Source organism: Mustela putorius, unplaced genomic scaffold (genome assembly GCF_011764305.1).
Source record: "Mustela putorius furo isolate JIRA1106 unplaced genomic scaffold, ASM1176430v1.1 tig00003909_pilon_pilon_pilon, whole genome shotgun sequence".
Classification (NCBI taxonomy): Eukaryota; Metazoa; Chordata; class Mammalia; order Carnivora; family Mustelidae; genus Mustela; species Mustela putorius.
Genome location: NW_025422057.1, coordinates 7,303,527 through 7,324,094, shown reverse-complemented (window position 1 = coordinate 7,324,094; position 20,568 = coordinate 7,303,527). Strand labels below are relative to the sequence as shown.

Here is a 20,568-nt window from a genome sequence, read left to right as displayed (position 1 = left end):
TTAGGCTTGGTGAATGAACTTTGAAAAGGTGTATGTAGTACTACAGTATCACTTGCTATTTTGGAAACGACTAAATATCGTTGGCAGAATTACATATTATAGACGGTGAAGTTAGACAGGATCTAAGTGGGGAGGATAAATGCCCTCAGGGCAGCCTGTTGAATATGGGGGCGAGGTTTGTAGGTTTATCCCGAGAGGGCTGGGCATAAAACGTGGACACTGTCCTTCTGCTCGCTGGTTCTCAGATCATGCATTCTACCGATGTGGCTATGGGGCCAGGCAGTTAACTCTAGTGGTGAGACCTGTGGCTGGGGAGTGACTGTCCATGTGGGGCCACTGGGGGCCACTCATTTCTCTCATGGCCTCCTACCCGTTATGGATTTCCACGGAGGGCTCATCCCAAGTCCCTTCCACCTGCTCGGCCCTGCCGCCCGGCTGCGTGCACATTCTCGGCTGTCAGTTCAGGGGCCCCTGGTTGGGACAGTGTGAGTGGAGCTCCAGGAGCGAGGGGGCCAGGAGGAGAGCCTCATCTGCACCTGCGGCCCCAATTTGAACGTGAAGCTCTGCCTCGAGACAGTGACAGACCTAGACCCGCAGCCTCGGGTTTGAGCCACCCAGGTGGCCTGTAACCTCATGTTCTTTACCCACCCACTGTGGTCGGACGCTGGGCTTGACTCCCAGTTTCCCTCTTGTGCCTAACCCTGTGAACACCCTTGAACGCACGTCCTTTGGCACATACCTGATTTGTGGAGAAATCCCACCTAGCGGGGTAGTTGTTGGGCCGTGAGGCACAGGGCTGATTTCTGTTTCAGAAAGGTGGGCTCAGTTACCTTCCTTACCAGCCGTAACCCCCCACGGCCTCGCCACACCCAGCTTCTTCCTTCCTGTAGAACAGTGGCCGTTGCGTTGTGCTGTGTGCATCCTGCCTCACGAATGTGTCCGACTGGGGTCGGGCGGGGAATGACTTAGCAGCGAGCCGTCCGCAGGTCTCGAGGGGGTCTGGGTGCCGGCGACAGACCCGAGGCTCCTCGAGAGCTGGATGTCCCCCCGAGGCGTCTCCCTGTGGGTGTGTGCGCCCCTCGGGCGGAGATCCGCACGGAGCCCAGTGCTCCGTCCCCGCCAGCGCTGCGGCCCCGCAGGAGGGAGAGTGCTCCTGGGCAGATGCCCGGATGGCCGGAAGTGTGTGCCCGGGATGACCGGAAGTGTGTGCCCGGGATGACCGGAAGTGTATGCCACGTGCGCTTGCCTGGGAAGGCTCCTTGGCCCTGAAGGGCTGCGCTCCCGGACTTCGTTCCCGGTGAGAACAGCACCCGGGATGGTAAAGAGAGGGCGGCGGGCAGGATCTCGGAAAGGGGAGTGAATCCGCGTCAGGGCTCGAGCTGGAAAGCCTGCCTGCGGCCGCCCGCCACCCCGGATCTCCGCGCCCCGCGCGAGTCCGCGCTCGCGTGTCCCGCTGCCGTCCTGCAGTCAGCGAGGAGGCGCGTCCCCGGCCTGACAGGTAGGGGTTTTATTTCCCCCGACAGCGCACCTCTTGACCTCTATCTTCTTGCCAATGATTTTTTAAATCCTAAATGATTTGGCAATAATTGCTCCTCCTGGCGTGATTATTGCCCTTCACTGATAGTAAATCTGTGAAATCCCCGGGGGCCCCGGCGCCTTTTGGTATGCGGAGCCCACAAGCTGGCCCGGACAGGCATCGCTGCTCCGGGCAGCTGCACAGCCCGTGTCCCCGCACCCCTGCGCCCCCCCCCCCAGCCTCACACGCGGCCTGGGGTCCGGCGGCGGCTCATCGGGCGCAAGGCCAGCTGCTGCTGCTCCCGACGTCTTCCTCCGAGGGCCCGGATCTCTGCTTCCATCTTTGGGGGCCACAGCAACCAATGTGCTTGCCCTGCTAAGGCCCGCGGGGCTCTGTTCTGAGGGGGAAGAATTTATGCCACCTTGGGAGTGTGTGAGCATAAAACTGTATTTTCCCCAGGAGCGTGGAAGGCGTGAGGGTTGACGACCTTGTCATTCCCAGGGAATCTAGCAAGGTGGCCCCTGGAGCCTTGGCTAGCAGCGGACAGAAGCCTAAGCTGGAGTGTTGTGTCTGTTTCCAGGCCAACTTACGGGTCTCAGGACAACTCCTTGAGAGGCCAAAGCAGAGTCTCCTGCTGGGGCTCCTGGCTGGTTCCCCGCCTGGGCCGAGCCCTCCCCCTGCTCGAATGCCCTCCTCCCAGCTGAGGCGTGTGGGGGCCTGGGTGGCCCCCGCTTGCAGGATCCCCCCGTGTGTACATCAGCTGCTGTTGCAGCCCCCGTCGGGTCAGGATGCACGCGTTGCCACTGGCTCGCTCTTCTTTGGTGATTGATGATTTCCCCAGAGCTGCACGGGAGCTTGACAGACACAAAAATTAAACCCATTTGGATTTGGCAGTGTTCTCCCCAGCATCAGTCATTCTAGAAAAAACAATTTTGACCATATCCGGATCCTTGCCACCGGCACTTTTATTTACTTCATTTTTCTTTAAGTCAATTTATTTTTAAACACTTAAATAATTTAAAAAAAAATTTTTTTTAATTAGGCTCCATGCCCAGTGTGGAGCCTAACATGGGGCTTGAACTCATGACCCTGAGATCAAGATCTGAGCAAAATCAAGACTGAACGCTTAACCAACTGAGCCACACAGGTGCCCCTAAATAAATGCATTTTTAAAATTTATTTATTTTTAAAGATTTATTTATTTATTTGAGAGAGGGAGCACAGAGTCAGGGGAGGGGCAGAGGGAGAGAATCGTCAAGCAGAGCTCCCTGAGATGTGGGGCTTGATCCCAGGACCCTGAGATCATGACCTGAATTGAAACCGAGAGCGGGACACTTAACCAACCGAGCCACCCGGGTGCCCCTAAATAAATGAATTTTGAAAGGAACTTTGATCAGTGCTATAAATGGAAAACCAGAATCACTTACTTCCCATAAATAGATTCCTCTAAAAATAAACACCAACTAGCTATGATAAAATGCATGTCCTTGTTTTACCGAAAATCAAATAGTGTGTCCCCCATATTTAGAACTGACTTTGGGAAGCGTGGGATTCGAGACAGGATCAGAGGGCATTTGTGAAGCGTATAAAGTTTAGAATATTCACTGGAAGAAATGCAATTTTTTTCAAGTTCTCCACGCATCTTGCGGGGGGCAGGACGGGAGCCGGAGCCGCTCACAATTGGCACAGTTCACTGTGTCCGTGTCTGAGCTTCCTCCTGGGGCCAGCATCTGCCTGTGGTTTCATTGGTGGAGGCCCCTTCAGCCTCTGCTTGAGTGTGATCAAGCGACGGGCTCGGTAGCCACGAGACAGCCTGGGGCTGTTGTCAGAAGAGCCTCATTCCACCCGGAACGACCTCTCTGGCCTCCAGAGTGGCACCAGCTCAGTCTCTGGCCTTCTCCACAATCTCCTCAGGATTCCTCCTGTTAATTTGAATGCCTGTTCAGATGTTTTCAAGCTTATTAACCTGTACTTTGTGGAATTCATTGTGTGGCTTGCCTTGGTGAATGGTGGCAGATGGGTTGTTAGTACCTCCTAACCTGGTTGGCCTCTTTTGCTCAGATCAAAGCTCAAAACATCACTTCCTCCAGGAAGCCTTCCCTGACCACTACCCCTTCACAACCTCCTGTACTTTTGCAGAGTTCTTGGCTATGTATTTGTGAACTTTCCGACGAAGCTCTGTCTTTTGCGTTCCACTGGAGGCTTCACGAGGGCAGTGATGGTGTCTCTTTGACTCCCTGTGTCCTTACTGCCTGTCCCCAAAAGGGCTTGATACAAAAGAGCTGGGACACTGGAGGCAAGAATGCCATCATAGAGACTTGGAGTGTCTCCAACAGGGCTAGATTAGGAATTTCCCCACAAAACATTTCCTCATTTTTTTTTTCCTTTTAAAGATGTACCATAAACAAATCTAGGCACTGTCCTTGATGCTTAACTTGCACGATTTCATTTAAATGCCACACTGTTTGTACCTATCTTACAGATAGAAGTGGAGGAGGCTTGCCTAAGACCACCGAGCTAGCAAATAACAAACCTGGGATGTGAGCCTGGTTGCTCTGTCCCTGTCTGAATCCCAAACTTAGTCTGTCCATTCTGCTCATCACATAGGGCCTGCCTTGTTTTCCACTACCTTGTACCCCTACTCTAAGATGGAAGACAGGGTCCATGTGGACTCCTGTTCCCCCCACCTCCCATGGGTGGAACTCCCCCAGCACGAATGCTTCACAGTCATCACTTTTATATTCCTTGACATTGGCTTGTGGGTTCCTTCATTGGTTCACCCTACCTGGCATCTGGGATCCAGAGAGAAGACTTGTGGAGTAACTGTTGGTTTTGAAGCTTCTGTCCCGGCCCCATCAGGACACTGCCTTGTCACAGGGATCTGTTTTCTCAGGCCTGTTGGGCCTCCAACCACATAAATTCCTGACTGAACTTGAGAACAGATCTAGGAACGTGTTTGATGTCTGAGGCATTGGACTTTGTTTCCACATCTCCTAAAATATTTTCAAGCTTTTAATCAGAGTTCTGTGGTAGCTGAGTGAGGGGAGCTGCTGTTTTTTCTTTAGAAACACATTTTCTTATTAAGAAAGTATGAATCAATTTGAACAAGAATATCAATAATACAGATCGACGCGGGCATAAGCACACCCGCTTGAATGGGAATGAATAAAGCTCAGGCAGTCCCGAAGTAGACTCTACCTTGGTGACCAGTGAAGAGTCTGCTCGACTTTGCCTCCTACCTGCCCCCAGACGTGGACAGCCACGCCTTCATCCCGAATACTGGTTCCCTCAATGAGCTCGTTAGCTGAGCTCCAGCATCACGTACCTGCCTGCGGGAGCTCACCTGCTACAGAAAGAGAGAATCAGTGCAGTGCAGGAGGGGACGTGCAGTGCAGGGGGGTAACCTGAGGGCTTTGGCGAGGGCCTTGGAGCCCCGGCAGCTTCAAAGGTGGTGGTCTTGAAAGCCTGTTAGGAGTTAGCCAGTAGAAGAAGGGGGCTAAGCGGACAGATGGGTTGCCATGCGTCATGGGTTACCCTCTCCCTGTTCCTCTGGGCAGATCTGTATTTCTAGTTAGTACCCTTTCCTTTTGCCTAAGAGACTTCCTTTTACATGTCTTTTGTGTGGATCTATTGGTGATGATTTCTTTTAGCTTAAGACATCTGAAAAGATCTTTATTTCACCTTTGTTTTTGAAAGATACTTTTGTAGGGTATAGAATTCTAGGTTGGCATTTCCCCACTGGCTACTCACGTGCATTGTTTTCAGTGGGAAATTGCATGTCTTATATTTTTTTTTAAAAAAAGCATGTGATGTGCTTTTTTGCTTTTTTTTTTTTTTTTAAGGATTTTATTATTTTTTTGACAGAGAAAGACACAGCGAGAGAGGGAACGCAAGCAGGGGAAGTGAGAGAGGGAAAAGGAGGTTTGCCGCTGAGCAGAAAGCCCAGTCCTGGGATCGATCCTAGGACTCTGGATCATGACCTGAGCCAGATGCTTAACAACTGGGCCACCTAGGTAGTCCCCCACTTTTTTGTTTTTTTGCATCAGTAGTCTTAAGATTTTTGCCTTATCACTGACTTTGAGCAATTTGATTATGTTGTGCCTTAATGTAATTTTCTTCATGTTTCTTGTGTTTCATGTTGATTGGGATCTTGCATTTGTGGCTTTATGAGTTTTCTTGTGTTTTGAAGTTTTTCAGCCATTAGGAGGAAGTCCAATGTTGTTTCTGTCACCTCCTCTCATCTCACCATCAGGAATTCCAGTTGCACGTGTATCAGGTCCTTTGAAGTCACATCATAGTTTGATGAGACTCTCTGTTCACTTTTTTAAAATATTGTATTTATTTATTTGAGAGAGAGAGTGTGTGCACATGACCAGGGACAGGGAGGGACAGAGGGAGAGAGATAAGCAGACTCCCCTACTGAACAGGGAGCCCAATGTGGGGGGCTCCATCCTGGATCCCAGGATCATGACCCAAGTGGAAAGCACACGCTTACCCCAACTGTACCACTTAGGTGGCCCGCTCTGTTCATTTTTGTTAAATTATTTTTTCTCTTGCTTTTGTTTTGGTTGGTTTCTATTACTGTATCTTCAAGTTCATTAATGTTTTCTTCTGCATTGTATAATCCAGTATTAATTTCATCCAGCGGGTTTTCCATTCCAGACATAGTGTATCTCAAGTGCTAAAAATGTAAATGAAATGTAAGCATTATTTAGTACCACTCACTTGCCATCAGTTACAAATATCAGTAAGTTGCACTGTTACTAGTAATTAAAAATCAAAGCAGTTCTTCTCCATCTGAAAAAAATCCGGTCTAGTTGCCTGTTCTAGAACTTCAACTGGGATCTTTTCTTTTATCTGCCGTGTCCCTACTTAACTTTTGGAGCGTATGGAAGATAGTTGCGGTGACTAATATAATGTCCTTGTCTGGTGATTCCCACATCTGTGTGAGTTCTGGGTCAGTTGAGGCTGATTTTTTTTTTCTGCTCATTATGTGTGATATTTGTCTTCTTTGCATGTCTGATCACTTTTTTAAATTAGTTGCCAGATGCTGTGGATTTTACCTTTTTTGGGGGGCTGGTTATTTTGTTCTGGGATGTAGTTAAACAGCTTGGAAACAGTTGGATCTTTCCAGAGCTTGCTTTAAAATTTGGGAGTCAGCCCCAGAGCAGGGTTTGGTCTAAGGCTAATTACTCCCCACTCTGAGGCAAGGTGCTTCTGAGAACGCAACTCAGTGCCCCACGCATTATGAGACTTTCCAGTCTGGCTGGTGGAAACAGGCACTATTCCCACCCCCATGTGAGGTCTGGGTGGTGTTTTCTTTCATTTTCCAGAGTGATTCTTTCCCTGGCCTCGGGTGGTTTCCTCACTCACGTGTGCTGATCAGCGGTCTACGAATGCTGCCTCATTCAGAGGGACGCTCTGCATATCTGCGCCCATCCTCTCTCTCCAGGGTGGCCTCCTCCTCTCTGACACTCCATCCTGGGAACTTCAGCTGCCTCAGTCTCCCAGCGCCTAGCTTTGTCCTCAATTCCGGGAGGCTGCCAGCCTTTGTGTGGTCCCGCCCTGCACCCACAGTCTGGAAGCCGGACTCCCCTTATGTTTCCAGTGTCTCAAATCACTGTCCTTCACTGCTTGATGTCCAGCGACTCAAAAACTGTTGTTTCTTCTAGTCTCTTTGGTTTTCTGGCCGTTTTGGGTGGGAGAGTATATCCCACAAGATGCTTTTTGAAATGACAGCCAGGCTGCAAGCATTTCCTTTGTGTGTGTGTGTGTGTGTTTGTTTGCACGTTAGTTTGGCTTTTGTAGTAATACCTTCATTATTGAAAGCAAGACCTCCTAAACTGTGAGCTACGAAGGTTTGCAGAAATTTAGTCAGTTTTCACAGAACTAGTGGTTGGCTCCTGGGTAGAGCATTTGGCTGCAGGTAAAATGGAGCCTGTGTTGGAGGAGAGGCAAGACAGGGTCGGCCTCCCCACACATCCCTGTGACACTGTGTCGTTTCAACCCCTGTGGGTTGATTTCACGTTGCCTATGTATGCGCTGTTAGAGCCCCTTGGCTGTTGGGCGGGGAATAGAGGGGTGCAGTGGGAGATATATTCAAGGTAGGTTGACTTTGAATCAATACCATGACAAAACTGCCTTGTTTAATTTGTATGGTGGTGGTTTTAAGCATCAAATCATGCGCTTGATTATGTCAGAAAAGATGAAGGAGCACAGAATAAACTGTCCTGACATCACTTCTGAGCTCATGTGTCTGCCCGGCAGGCCATCATGATCGGAGACGATATCGTGGGAGATATTGGCGGTGCCCAGCGGTGCGGAATGAGGGCCCTGCAGGTGCGGACGGGAAAGTTCAGGTGAGTGCCCCGCTCGTGGTCAGGTTCATCTGTCTGCCTTCCTCTGTGGATTCCGGGGGTGTCCCGTGTTTTTGTTTTGTTTTTTTCCCCCAAATAAAGGGGGTTGTTCTTTCTAAAAAGAATGGTATGTGGACATCTGCTGACCTCTGTGTAAGTGTGCCCTAAGATCAGGCCTTGCTGACCTTTTCGTCTCAGGAGTGGTCAAGTAAAGCGCTTTTGCTACAGGATCCAAGACTGAAAACTGGGGTTCGAATAGGGTGGAGCTTGGAAAGAAAGAGCAAGGCTCCAAGCTGTCTCCGGCCACAGCAGGTTGGGCTGCATTGGGGCCATGCTCATTTGGGCAAAGTGGTCAGAGCCTGCCCTGCCCCTGGAGCTTCCAGCCGGTGCCCCTCCTGGTCGCCCTCCGTCTGGGGCTCTGCCTTGTCTGTTTGTGGGAGACAGGGAACCTCGAGAGAGCAGGTCCTTCCTTGGTCAGGGACCCCTTGGAACCAAACCTTGGTCTCCAGAGGAGCTTGTGTTAATCTCCTGGGTCAGAAGTGCAGCCTAGTCTCTGGCGGGTCCCCAGTGACACTTCTTAGGTCAGGGCGTGGGCATGGGGAAGTGCCCTGCGGTTTCGGGGTTTGGCTTGTGGAGGGTGTCTTAGACATCAGAGTATTGGCTTGTGTTTTCTGGACGGGTTTGATTGTGGCTGTTCAATATAATTTTGTAGCTGCTGGAGAGACTTGGCTAAAATATGGTTACCCAGGGGTACTTGGATTGGTGGTGGGAGTGGGGGGGCGGGGGAGAGGAGGGTGGCATCTGTCCTGAGTGATCTGCTTAACGGGGTCAGAGAAGTGGGACATCTGGGTGGCTCAGTCGGTTGGGTGTCCTACTCTTGGTTTTAGCTCTGATCATGATCTTGGGTCATGAGACTGAGCCCTGTGTTGGGCTCCCTGCTTAGTGGGGCATCTGCTCGAGATTCTCTCCCTCTGCCCCTCCCCCCAGTCACATTTGTTCTCTCTTTAAAATAAATCTTAAGGGGCGCCTGGGTGGCTCAGTGGGTTAAGCCGCTGCCTTCGGCTCAGGTCATGATCTCAGGGTCCTGGGATCGAGTCCCACATCGGGCTCTCTGCTCAGCAGGGAGCCTGCTTCCTCCTCTCTCTCTGCCTGCCTCTCTGCCTACTTGTGATCTCTGTCTGTCAAATAAATAAATAAAATCTTAAAAAAAAAAATAAAATAAATCTTAAAAAGACAAAAACAAAAAATAAAAACAAAAACAAACCACGGTAGGGAAATGGAGTAGAAGGTCCTACTCACTGTGCAGCCCCTCTCTCGTGTGTGAGACCCAGGAGACCTGTGGTTTGGGGTGGACACAAGGTGTGTGAGGGAGGCTCGGTGCGGGTGGAATCTGCGGCCAGAAAGTCCCTTCCGGCCACGGCCTGGACCCTCCCAGGGCACTGGCAGCTCTCTTTGAGCTCCTGGCACAGCTGAAATATCGGCCCTCAAAGGGAGCGTTTTCTGGGTCCGCTTGGCTATGTCTGGCCTAAGGAAGTAAGGGAGACACCACCCACCAACCTCGGAAGCATTTCAGGAGAGCAGCCTGGAGCTCCAAGGGCCCTAATTCCACCGATCCTTAAAGGTGCAGAGCCCAGGCCTGTCGCTGAGCCGGGGGGTTGGCCACTGTCTGGTGGACGCTCTGTTGCACGGTGCCGCCCCTGCTACAAGGTGCTGCTCCTGTCCTGCCTCCCAGGGCTGGGGCTGGCGCTTTTCAGAGTCCCCCCAGTGCCATCTTCCAGGGACATCAACCTCATCAACAGTTGGCCAGACCCTTCTAGGCTGCTCACTGTGTGTAGATAAACATTTGGTACACACATGGGTGTGTGTGTTTGTGTACATGTGCATGTTTTTATATATACATATACACATATATATACACACACATAAACATATGTGTGTATATACATGTGCATGCTTTTATATATGTATATGTATGTGTGTGTGTGTGTATATATATATATATATATAAAGATCTTTTTATGAAAACAGCATTATATTACTATACAACTTGCTACTTCCTTGGACGGTGTTCGGTGGCATCTTTCCGTGGCCACACTAACTTATTTTAAACGCCTCAGGAGATGCAGATACCATTTGGTGCCTGACGCCTGGCAGGCTTTTAGCAGGGGTGGGTGAAGCTGATGGTGTCTGTGATACTGTCTCCTCTCCAGGCAGAGCCTCACCTGGCCTTGAGCACAGAGGCTGGGGCTTAGTCTGTCTTTTCTGGAAGGTGGTGCAGTTTCCTATCTTGTTGTTCATCATAAGGATGTGAATCTGCCCTTGTTGGTGTGCAGGCCGGAGTGAGAGACGCTCTGGTGCAGGTAAGGCAGCCAGTGAGCCAGCCGGCTAAGATGGGGGCCGGGTTCTCTGCGCGGGAGAGTGGGTGGGGATCTCTCTGTCACTGGCCACTCTAGAGCTGTGCTGCTGAGTGCGGGGGCCACAGGCTGCCTTGAACTGTGGCTGGTCTCAGTCGGATGTGCTCGAAGTACGGAATACAGATCTAAAGACTGAAGGGGAGACAAAAAATGTGAAAAAGCTCATTTGTCGTGTTGTATCCCGATTACATGTGCAGAGGCTGACATCTTACGTTAATTTCACCTGCTTATTCTTATTTTTGTCAGTGTAGCTGCTAGAAAGTTCTTGTTCGCTTCCCTGGGTCCCATTGCTCCGTGCATTTCTGTAAGGAGTGGGGAGGGGGGAACTGCACCTCCCCCTTTCCCCTGCAGATGGCACTCGCGACACACAGGCCCCAAAGGACAGCTAGAGAAACCATGTGCTCTGGGCCCCATGGGGCTGGGAAGCCACGGAGGCCTCCATGGCACCCTGCTTGGGAACCACTTCATGGTGTTCTCTGGCTCTCCCGTGTGGGTCAACTTCCCTCCAGAATGCAGTCGGGTCTTCCTGAGCTGAGCTTTGTCTGGAGTTACCGCATGTTTCACGGAGCATAAGTGGTTTAACCTGGTGGTCCTGCATCCGTGTTGTGAATATGCCCCATTCCTCCCCTTCCCTGCTGGGGACACTTGGGTGGGTCCTGGTGTGGCCATTCTTTGAAGTGCTGCCAGGAACGTCTGATCCGTGTTCCTGGGCACGTGGGCATGGTCCTCGTAGGGGAGGTTTGCGTAAGTTGGAATTGCAGCGTTGTGGGGAGTGCATGTGACCCAGCAGGTGATGCCGGACTCCCACGGTGGTCGTGTGGGACCACTTCTGCTCCGCCTGCCATGGGCAGGGCCCCTCTTGCTTCCAGCCTCTTCTCCAGGGCTGTTTTGAAGGGGAGGCCTGTAGTGTTCCTAGTTTCCAGGCTTAGGGGCCTTGGGGAGTGTCAGCTCCCAGTATTCCAGTCCACCCGGATGCTGGGCGCCCCTGGGAAGTGGGGAGGGACCCACAGGGGCCTCGGGTGAGAAGGCATGGGAGAGGCAGAGGTGGTGATGGGCATGGGTGGTGAGGTCACTGGCTGCCAGGGTGGGAGAGGCAGGGTGGGTGGGGGGCCGGACACACCCCTCTTGGCCTTGCCCTCCGGCTTTGCCTGGGTTGGCCTTCCTCCACACCTGCTTGGTTTACTTGCTCTTTGATTGGCTGGTGGTGGGGGACAGTGGCTCCTCACTTTAGCCCATGCATGCCCGGTAGGGGTGATGTTGCTCCCAAGGGGGCTAGAATTCCTCTTACGGGTGAAAAAACTTAGACGTACCGTGGTTGCGGGCATTCTGAAGGGCCGTAGTACATAAACAGGGTGGGGTGCTGGGCACCTTTTGTTTCTGCCTGTGCTGGGTGTGATCCTTGTGTTTCTTTGGGGTCACCCTTGTCCACCCCAGCACCTTGGCAGGTACAGGCCTGGGCATGGGACTCAGGCTTGGCCAGTCTGAAGCATGCAGAGCTCCTGGCCACAGTTGCTGGGGTTGTGATCTAAGTCGGCTGGTGAGTTAGCCCAGGATTTTCCAGAACCTTTAGGAAAATGGCCGGTGAGGCGTAAGCCAGGAAGTTCCAGGGGCCATCTCTGGCACCCCAGAGAGAATCCTGATCGAAGGTCAAAGCGGAGTCTGGAGATGGGGAGAGAGAGATTGTGGTGACCTGATTAGAGCATCTGGATCTAGCACTGCCTGAAGCCGACGCCTCCTCTGGCCTTTTTGGAAAAAGTGGGCCATTGAATTAGGAGTTTTGTGAGCAGTAGAGCAAGGGGTCCGGGGGTACCTCCGCTTCCATCCCTCCAGCCTCCGAGCTCTCCCTGGCTGGTCAGCCATGTGGGCTTCTTTCTGAGATATGCCCACTGGGGAGCTTGCCCCAGGGTTCCCCTGTCTTTACATGCTGATAGGTCCCCATGCTGCCCTTTTCAAAGGGCAGAAAGAGACCTCCACAATGGCCTTCAGCTTAGCACCACTGGCTTTCTCCCTGCTCTAGAATGTGTTGGAAAGCACCTCATTTAAGCTCAGAGGGAACTGCCCACAAAGGTTTGCCAGAGCCGTCTCGACATAGAATGAGCTGCCTGTCACTAGAGATGACCCACAGAGGCTGGCGGACCTCCTTCTGGGGAGGCTGAAGAAGGGGCAGCAGCAGCCAGAGGCCGGGGCGACAAGAAGCCTTGAATCCTTCCTGAGGCTGCTGACGCGGAGTCAGGTCTCCGTGCTTCTGGTCCGTGGGACGAGCCCAGGGGCTGGTCCTGTGTCCCCACTGACAGACACAGTTAGTGCCACAGTCCCCGCTTGTGGAGGCGGAAGCTGAGGCCCTGTCCTTCAGGCCTCCGATTCCGCCCAGCCTGTGACCTCCTGCTCCAGGTCCGGGGCTGTTACTGCCAGGGCTGGAGCCCGGCCGGGAAAACCACAGGCAGAGCTACACGCAGGTGTGTAGACGGCCGAGTAGCGAGGAGCCTGGAAGGAAGGACATCTGATTGTCACAGAGCATTTAGTTAAGTGTCATCTCAGTATCTTAGGATGAGATTCCAAACAAGAGTTATTTTTTTTAAAGTACACTTGTGCACCCTGCCCACAGGTGTGTGAATTTGGAAGATTCCAAAAAAAGAAAACCTCCCGAAAGTACAACTTCAGGGGTGCCTGGGCGGCCCGGTCGGTTAAGTGTCCAACTCTTGATTTTGGCTCCGGTCCTGATCTCAGGGTCGTGAGATAGAGGCCTGTGTCGGGCTCCGCATTGAGCCTGGAGCCTGCTTCCCTCTTTCCCTCTGCCCCTGGTCCCCGTCTCCTGCTCGTACTCGCTTGTGCTCGCTCTCTCTCTCTTTCAAAAAAATAAGTATAGCTTCATTAGTTCACAAACAGAAACCAACCCAAGTACCCCAACATCCTCAAGCCTGCGGGCAGCTGTCTCCTGAATCCCGGTGCCCAGGGAGGACCCCTTCTGGCTCACAAGACTAAATCACCGCCCAGAGGTCTCTGCGTAGGGAAGTTTCCCACCGCCCAGACTGGGGCTGGCCCAGTGACAGCTCCCCCAGTTCCTTCTGCCTCCCCTTAGGATGCAACACATCCAAGGTGCGTTCTGCTCCCCCTGAGGTGTTTTATCTAGAAGGGGTCAGGGCAGGGGGCTCCCATCCCTTTGGCGGTGAAAGCAGTGCCTTCTCTGGGCCACCACACGTGCGCAGCTGTCTGCGACCTCCCCGTGGCATTCCCTCCTGGGGGCCAGCAGGGGGTGGCCTCATTTCACCCTACACACCAGCTTACACATGCACACACGCATATCCCTACATACCAGCTTACACACAGGCATACCCCCTACACACTGGCTTACACACACACACACACACACACACACACACCCTACATAACAACAAATACACATGCATACCCCCCTACACCGGCTTACACACACATATCCTACACACCAGATCACATACATCCTACACACCAGCTCACACACACATATCCACTTACACACATACCCTACACACCAGCTCACACACACACACATTTTGATCTGTGGAAGAGTGGTAGGCACTCAAGGGGGGCATCCCAGCCTCCCCAGCACGGAGGGGGTGCTCAGGGCTGTCTTCTCTGGCATTGCAGACTGTAGAACCCAGAGCAGGGTGGGGGGTTGGGTGTGTCGCTGGCGGAGAGCCCTGAGCCAGCCCTAGCTGGAGAGGGGCCGTCAGAAGACCGTCTTGGGGCTCTCCCAGCTGAAGGGCCAAGCCAACCTGTCATCTAAGACAGTCACGGTCACTATGACAACTCACTGCTCCCCTGGGCGGGACCCCAGGGGAAGGTGCAGCCTGGCCTCCTCTCTGTTCTCCTCCAGGTTCACCCCTGGGCTCTTCCTTCCTGTTCTCACACCCTCCCGGGGGTCTTGGGCGTCGCGCCTCCGCCCAGGTCTGGCAGGGTCCGCTTTCATTTTCCCTTCCCCCTGCGCTGCCTGCTGCTGCGGCCGCTAGAGGGCGCCCTGCGCCGGGTCCGGGGAGGGGCCGGATGCACACCAGCTCACGGGTGACCTCTCTGTCCCACACACTCACGCCCAGGTCCCACACTCACACCAGACTCACGCCCAGGTCCCACACCCTCACGCGTACATATCCAGACCACACACGCACACACATATCCACACGCAGGCTCCCTCCCAAACACACTCACACCCAGGCCCCCTCAGACGGCACACATGGGCCTGCTGGCACACTCACACTCACGCCCACCCAGCCCACATGCCGGCCACACCCGCGTGCGTGCCCGCTCTTCCTCGCAGCAGCTGTGTGTCTGTGCTGGGACTGGGGCAGCAGGCCTGGGCGTCCGGCCTTCCCTCCAGGCCCTCGCCATCCTCTGCTGCCCCCACAGGCAGGGTCACCAAGGCCTGGGAAACATGGAGGTGCTGGGTCTTCGGGTTTCGCTGCTGCTGCTGTGGCAAGAGCCTCCTGGCCGCTGGGGCCCCCGGAGTTAAAGCAGGTGGAGCAGCCTCACATCAGCTCGCCAGGCCTTTTCCCCTTTTCCATCTGGCACCTTCTCAGGGGAGAGGAGCCTGAGACCCTCGAGTCTCCGAGCTTGAGGGGGCCTCCCAGCCGCACCTGCGAGCACAAGAGGCCGGGTGCCCCCTTGAGGAGGCGGCCCTCCGGGCCCTCCAGCCCCCAGGGCCCTGTCCCATCTCCAGGCCTTCGTTCACGCTGTGCCTTCCGCCTCTGCCGCCGCCCCTTCCTCACCCGAGTCCTGCTGACTTGGAGGCCTTCCCTCATGAAGGAATTCCCAGAGTCCTCCACATGGAAGGGCCGTGAGGGCACCCCCCGGGCTTCCTGTGGGGAGCTCGGAGGAGCAGCGGGACGGTCTCACGGGCAGGAGTAACCTGTGGCCAGCAGAAGCCCATGACAGAGCCCACGCCAGGGCCCAAACACACCTCACCTCCAGGAGAACTACCAGGCACTCTCTCGGCTTCCCCTGGCTTCTTATTTTCCAAACCATTCGTGAGGTTTCCAGAATAGAAAACAATTGCACGTACCTGTCCCCTGGGGCCAGACCTGGCCAGGCTTCCCCCGTCGGTCCCTGACGTCCTTCGCAGCGAGGAGCGTCGGTCCAGGACAGGCAGCTCCATGGGCCTCTCTCGAGACCGCCTCGTTGGTCTGGGCCTCTTCGCCGGCCTCCCCTCAGCTCTCAGGACACTGACCCCCTTGAGGAGCCTAGGACATGCGCTTTACCTGGTGCTTCCTTGTGATGTGACCTGGGTCGCACACTGTGGGCCGGACTGTCACAGAAGTGCTGCTCAGGGCGTCCTGTCAGGAGGCGAGGGGTGTCCATCTGCCCCGCTGTTGGTGGTGGCAACGTCAGTTACGATGGTGAGTGTCTTAAAGTTGTGCAAACTTCCGAGCTTTCTTCCCTTTGGGACTTATGACCCTTTGTGGGGGCTACATGGAGGCTGAGAAATCCCTCTCCTCGCTCCGCTTCTCTGCTCTGATGTCTGTCGCTGCTTCTGTGATGCCTGCCGAAGCCATTCCATCTTTGCGTTCTTACGCTTGTTGTTGGCAATCTACGGTAAAGAAGAAGATTTTCTTCTCTCCACTCACTTCAACCAGTGTGGATGTATGGAATTCTGTTTAGTTTGATGGGTTATAATCTGTTACCATCAGAATTTATTTTGAGGCTCACAGCATCCCCGATGTGGCCGGTGGCCGTCTTTCCAGCTGGTGGCGTGGCTTTTTGGCCCATCCCGTCATTCTCGGAGCCCCTCCTTAGTTTTCTGGCACAAAACAGTGTTTTGCCTCAGCCCTGGAGCTGGCCATTTCTTGAGGAGCCCTGGTTCCTTTTAGTGGATAGTGGTAGGTAGAATCGAACTCCAGTGCACTCGGCGCTCTTCCCATGCCTCTGGGTGTCACTGCTTTCTGACCCTCTCCGTGGACGGACGTGGGACACGTATGCATGCGTGACCTCGTGCATTCACACATCCGTGTCTCTCAAAGACAGCACGTTCTCCCCGCCACCTCGGACTCCAGGCCGACAGCCTGGGATTCAGCCCTGCTGATGCCTTTGCAGATTTGTACCTTCCTTTTCTTACGGGGAGAAACCTGGTTTCCATTATTCTCCCTCCACTGCTGTGTTTGCTCGGCCCCCTTGCATGTAGCCAGCCTGACCTTGCCGGGCCGCTGAATGCTGTCCTACCCGCTGCCCCAGAGCCTCCTGACCGGGGGCCCCGGCCCCCCTCCCAGGCCTGGGTGCCATGGGCTCCCTGCCCACAAGGAAGGAGGGAAGACCCCAGACGCTGGCCGCCTCGTCTGCCTCCCTGCTCTCTCCCTCCGTGCTTCTTGAGCGAACGGGTGGGTCTTTGCAGTTTCACTCTCCCCACAATGCCCGGCACGTGGGGGGCACTCTGCGTTTGTTAACCTGAGAGGGAGAGAGGCCCTCCGGCTTCCCAGCCACTTTCACGGTTGTGGCCCCTTCCGGCCCCATGGTAGGCAGAGAAAGTGCTGTTTTCGGGGGACGGAGCGGACTCCTCCACGGTCCCCACCCCAGGCTAGGAAGGCAGCTCCCAGGAAGTTGCCAGCACGTGTCCTCGCTGTCCCTGCGCCTGGATGAGTGCCCTGCCGTGTCATGTGTGTGCTCCTACGGGAGGAGGGACCCTTCGATGCTGCTCCCGGGCCCTCACCTGGGGTTGGTGCTGCAGGGACGGAGCCCATGTTCCCTGGAGAGGAGTCCCAGGCTCACACCCTGGCCCAGCCGCTTTCCAGCTGGAAGAGCCCTGAGCCTCAGCTTTCTCATCTGTAAAGTGGGGATTGGGACAGGGAAGCTTCCTTTGTGTCCTGAGCACCTCTGATACAGGAAGGGCTCAGTAAACACACAGCTGCAGAGAGAGGTCAGTGGAATGCCTCGTCTCCTCATCTGCACAGCCCAGCAGGGCCCGTGGCTGCTGGCCTGACCCTCCAGAGGCCCAAGGGCATCCCTGAGGTCAGGCTCAGCCAACCCCCTTCATTCTGGGTAGGATCATGGGGGTCGTGCGCTGGGATGAGTCACGGCACCACTTTGAAAATTTGCCCCTAGAGAACGTAATCAGAATGTTCTCACAGGCTGGCTCCTGGCCTTCCCTTTGTGTGGGGGCAGGGTTGGCCTTGCTCAGAAGTTTATGGCCTTGAGGTGGGGGGAGGGAAAAGTCCAGGTACGGCCACGATGGTCTCTCTGGCTGCTCAGGCAGGCAGGGCTTGGCTAGCCTCACCCCGAAGGAAGGATGCTTGATGGGAAAAGTCGGCTTTTCTTTAAAGAGGATGCAGTTGGCTGTATCCCAGCTTACTGTGCGGGGAGGAGCAGGTGGTGCTCCCAGCCTCTCTGACCCCCATGCCAGGAGGTTGACCCACTGTTGCTCGGCGGCCTGCTCCTGCCGCCCAGAGTGCATCCGGAAGGCAGCTCGGCTTTGCGAGCAGCTCCTGAGTGCGCAGCGGCGTGTGGGGAGAAGAGTCCCCAGTCCGCTGCTGGGCGCGGAATGTGTGTTTGACGCAGAAGGCAGGGGGATGAGGTGTCCAGGGTGAGGACGGCAGCACAGGGGAGCCCCTGGCCAGCAGGGACTGTGTTTGCTCCATGTCCTACACCAAGAGGGCAAAGGGCTGGACACACTGCAGGCTCTGAATGACGGAGTTCAGGGATTGGGGCTGAGGACCCAATTGGGCCTGGGGTGTGGAGCCTGGAGACAGCTGACTGGCTAGAGCAGAGCCCTTTGCTGCAGCAGGATTTCTTTAAAGGCCCCAAAGCATGACTGAGACGTGGTGGGCGGCAGGAAGAGGCCCGAGGCAGGGTCACCTTTGTCTCAGGAGCAGATGCCCCTCATAGGACTACCTGGACGGCCACTGCTGGGGGATTCGTGTTGCTGTCTTGCCCTCCCCTCCACCCCGTGCTGGGGAGTTCAGCACCTGGAGGCAGGCGTCAGGCTGGCCTGGGTCTTCTCTACACGGCTCTGTAGCGTTTTCTCTGGTCGTTGAAATGTGGGATTGTAAAGAGAGCTGATGGCAGGGAGGGGGCAGTGGTGGCCTGTCAGAAGCGGCACCAGGATGGCAGGAGGCCCGCATGGGTGTCTCTCACCCTGACCAGTCCCAGCCTGGGCGCAGGGGCCCGGGGCAGGCACGTGACCCTGCGTGGGCTCGTTTGCCTCTCTGTTCTCCGTCTGCATTTTACAGATGACACGGCTGCCCTTCAGGATGCTTGGGTACAGGTGAGCTGCCGTGAGCCCTGTCTCCTCCCTTCTTGGTGCCTGACCGGAGATCGCTCATGGCTTCGGGCTTGGTCTGACCCAGGGCTGGGAAGAGCTCATTGATCAGGCTGTACACATCGCAGTGAGGCCTATGCTTCCAAGTAAAAACTTCCACGGAATCTGAGTGTTTTCTCATGTGCCCTGGTCTTTGGAGCCTGGTGGGTAAGCGCACAGGTTCTGGGACCTGCCCTGGGGGTGTGACACAGCTCAGCTGTTCACCCTTGGGTGGGTTACTTAACCTCTCTGGGCGTTAGCTTCCTCCCCACAGGTGGTAAGTCATGTCTTCTTCCTAAGGTTGTTGGGAAAACACAGATGGGGACCTCTTGAGCCAGACAAGATCTCTAATGGGATAATCTACCCTCAGAGCAACTGTATGGGACGGTTAACTCATTATTTCGGGAGGTTGAGTGACTTGCCTGGGTTCGCACAGCTGCTCAGAGCTGGCCTTTGAACCCGTGGTCCGGCATGAGCAGTGTTACCTGTGACTGCTGTCTCTCTGTCTGTTTCTGCACCATTTTAAATTAGTCCGGTGGACTTTTAAATCGAGTCAGCCACCAGGGACCTGTGCTGTGAAGTCCTGCTAGGCGGGCCTGGTGCTGGGAGGATTGAGTCACGGCAGCCAGAGGAGCTCTGAGCCGTAGGGCAGAAAAAGTGTGGGCTCAGCATCCTCGGGCGGGGGGGCCTCATGTCCCAGTTCTGCTCTGGTCCCCGGAAATTAGCGGGATCCAGGTGGCTTCCCGACCCGACCCCTAATTCAGCTGGAGCAGCTCTTGTCTGTATCGGGTTCCTTGTGAATTCCTAGTGTCCTAGCCACTGCTGCTTTGAAGCATTTAAAAGCTTCAGGGAGCCCGGATCTTCAGATTCTGTCCCCACCCCACTTGCCCTTTTACAGGTGTGGAGACTGAGACAGACCAGGAGCTGACTGGGGGGTTGGCAGGGCCCCGAGGTGCCCTTCCCATCCCCGCCCGTGTGTGCAGCCCTGGCTCAGAGCCGAATGGGCCCCGCTGTCCCTCCTTGTCCCCCTGCTGTCCCTGCCCTGCTATGCCTCCCAAGGGGCCCCTTAGTCTCCCTCCCCAGCATTCCGCCCAGAGGCTTCATGGGTCTCATGGATACTGTGTCTGGGGGCTGGCAGGATCCGGGTCGCATGTGGAAGACATTCCTGGTTTTGTTCCGGCAAACCAGAACAAAGACAGCAGGGAAGAAGAGGTTAACCGGTTTAGAACCTGCCAGTGAAGGGGAAGCACCAGTGTCTTCATATAAAATAGCTTAAGGATATTTTTTTTTATTGGGGGGGGGCAGAGGGAGGAGGAGAGAGAAAATCTTAAGCAGCCTCCAAACCCACCGTGGACTGGACTTCAGGCTCAATCCCACGACTGTGACAGCATAACCTGAAATCGAGTTGGCTGCTTAACTGACTGGGCCCAGGCACCGCATCATACAAAATAGCTTTTTTTTTTTTTTTGAGATTTTATTTATGTACTTAAGAGTGAGACGGGGAGAGGGAGAACGAGCAATGAGCAGGATGAGGGGCAGAGGGAGCCCAACATAGGGCTCAATCCCAGGACCCCGAGATAATGACCTGAGCTGAAGTCAGGTGACTGAGCCACCCAGGTGTCCCCCTATGCAGAATAGTTTAAAATAGACTTCTGCCCTGCCTCTCCACTTGCAGGAAGGAAGCTCACCAGGGCCTCCTAGTGTTCCAGATCCTCTCCGCAGGCCTGAGAACACCCCCACCCCTGCTCCCAGACCTAGGGGCAGAGGGCGGAATGTGTGGGGACGCCAAGGGAACCTGGGACTCCAGGGAGCTCAGCCGGCATGTCCTGGAGCCAAAGCAGAAGTCTCTGGAGGGTTCTGCGAGCCAGGGTCTGGGGAGGCTCAGGGTTTCAGGGCCACTCTGGAAGGGACCCTCTGAAGGCAGGCAGGGAGCAGGACAGGCCCCCATTTGGCAGAAGATTGTCGGGAATCTGAGATATTTAAGAACGAATCTTTCATTGCAGCTCCGAGCCGGGGAGTGGGTCT

General features: G+C 54.7%; 1 protein-coding gene across 2 annotated transcripts in view; it reads left to right on the top strand.

The window, feature by feature from the left end:
• Window positions 1-20,568, top strand: part of LOC101694300 (phospholysine phosphohistidine inorganic pyrophosphate phosphatase) — a 114,672-nt gene that overhangs the window by 39,463 nt on the left and 54,641 nt on the right. For both annotated transcript variants that reach the window (XM_004751753.3, XM_045068448.1), the window contains one exon: window positions 7,784-7,875. In XM_004751753.3, coding sequence (XP_004751810.2) covers window positions 7,784-7,875 — 92 coding nt within the window. The remainder of the gene's footprint in view (window positions 1-7,783; window positions 7,876-20,568) is intronic.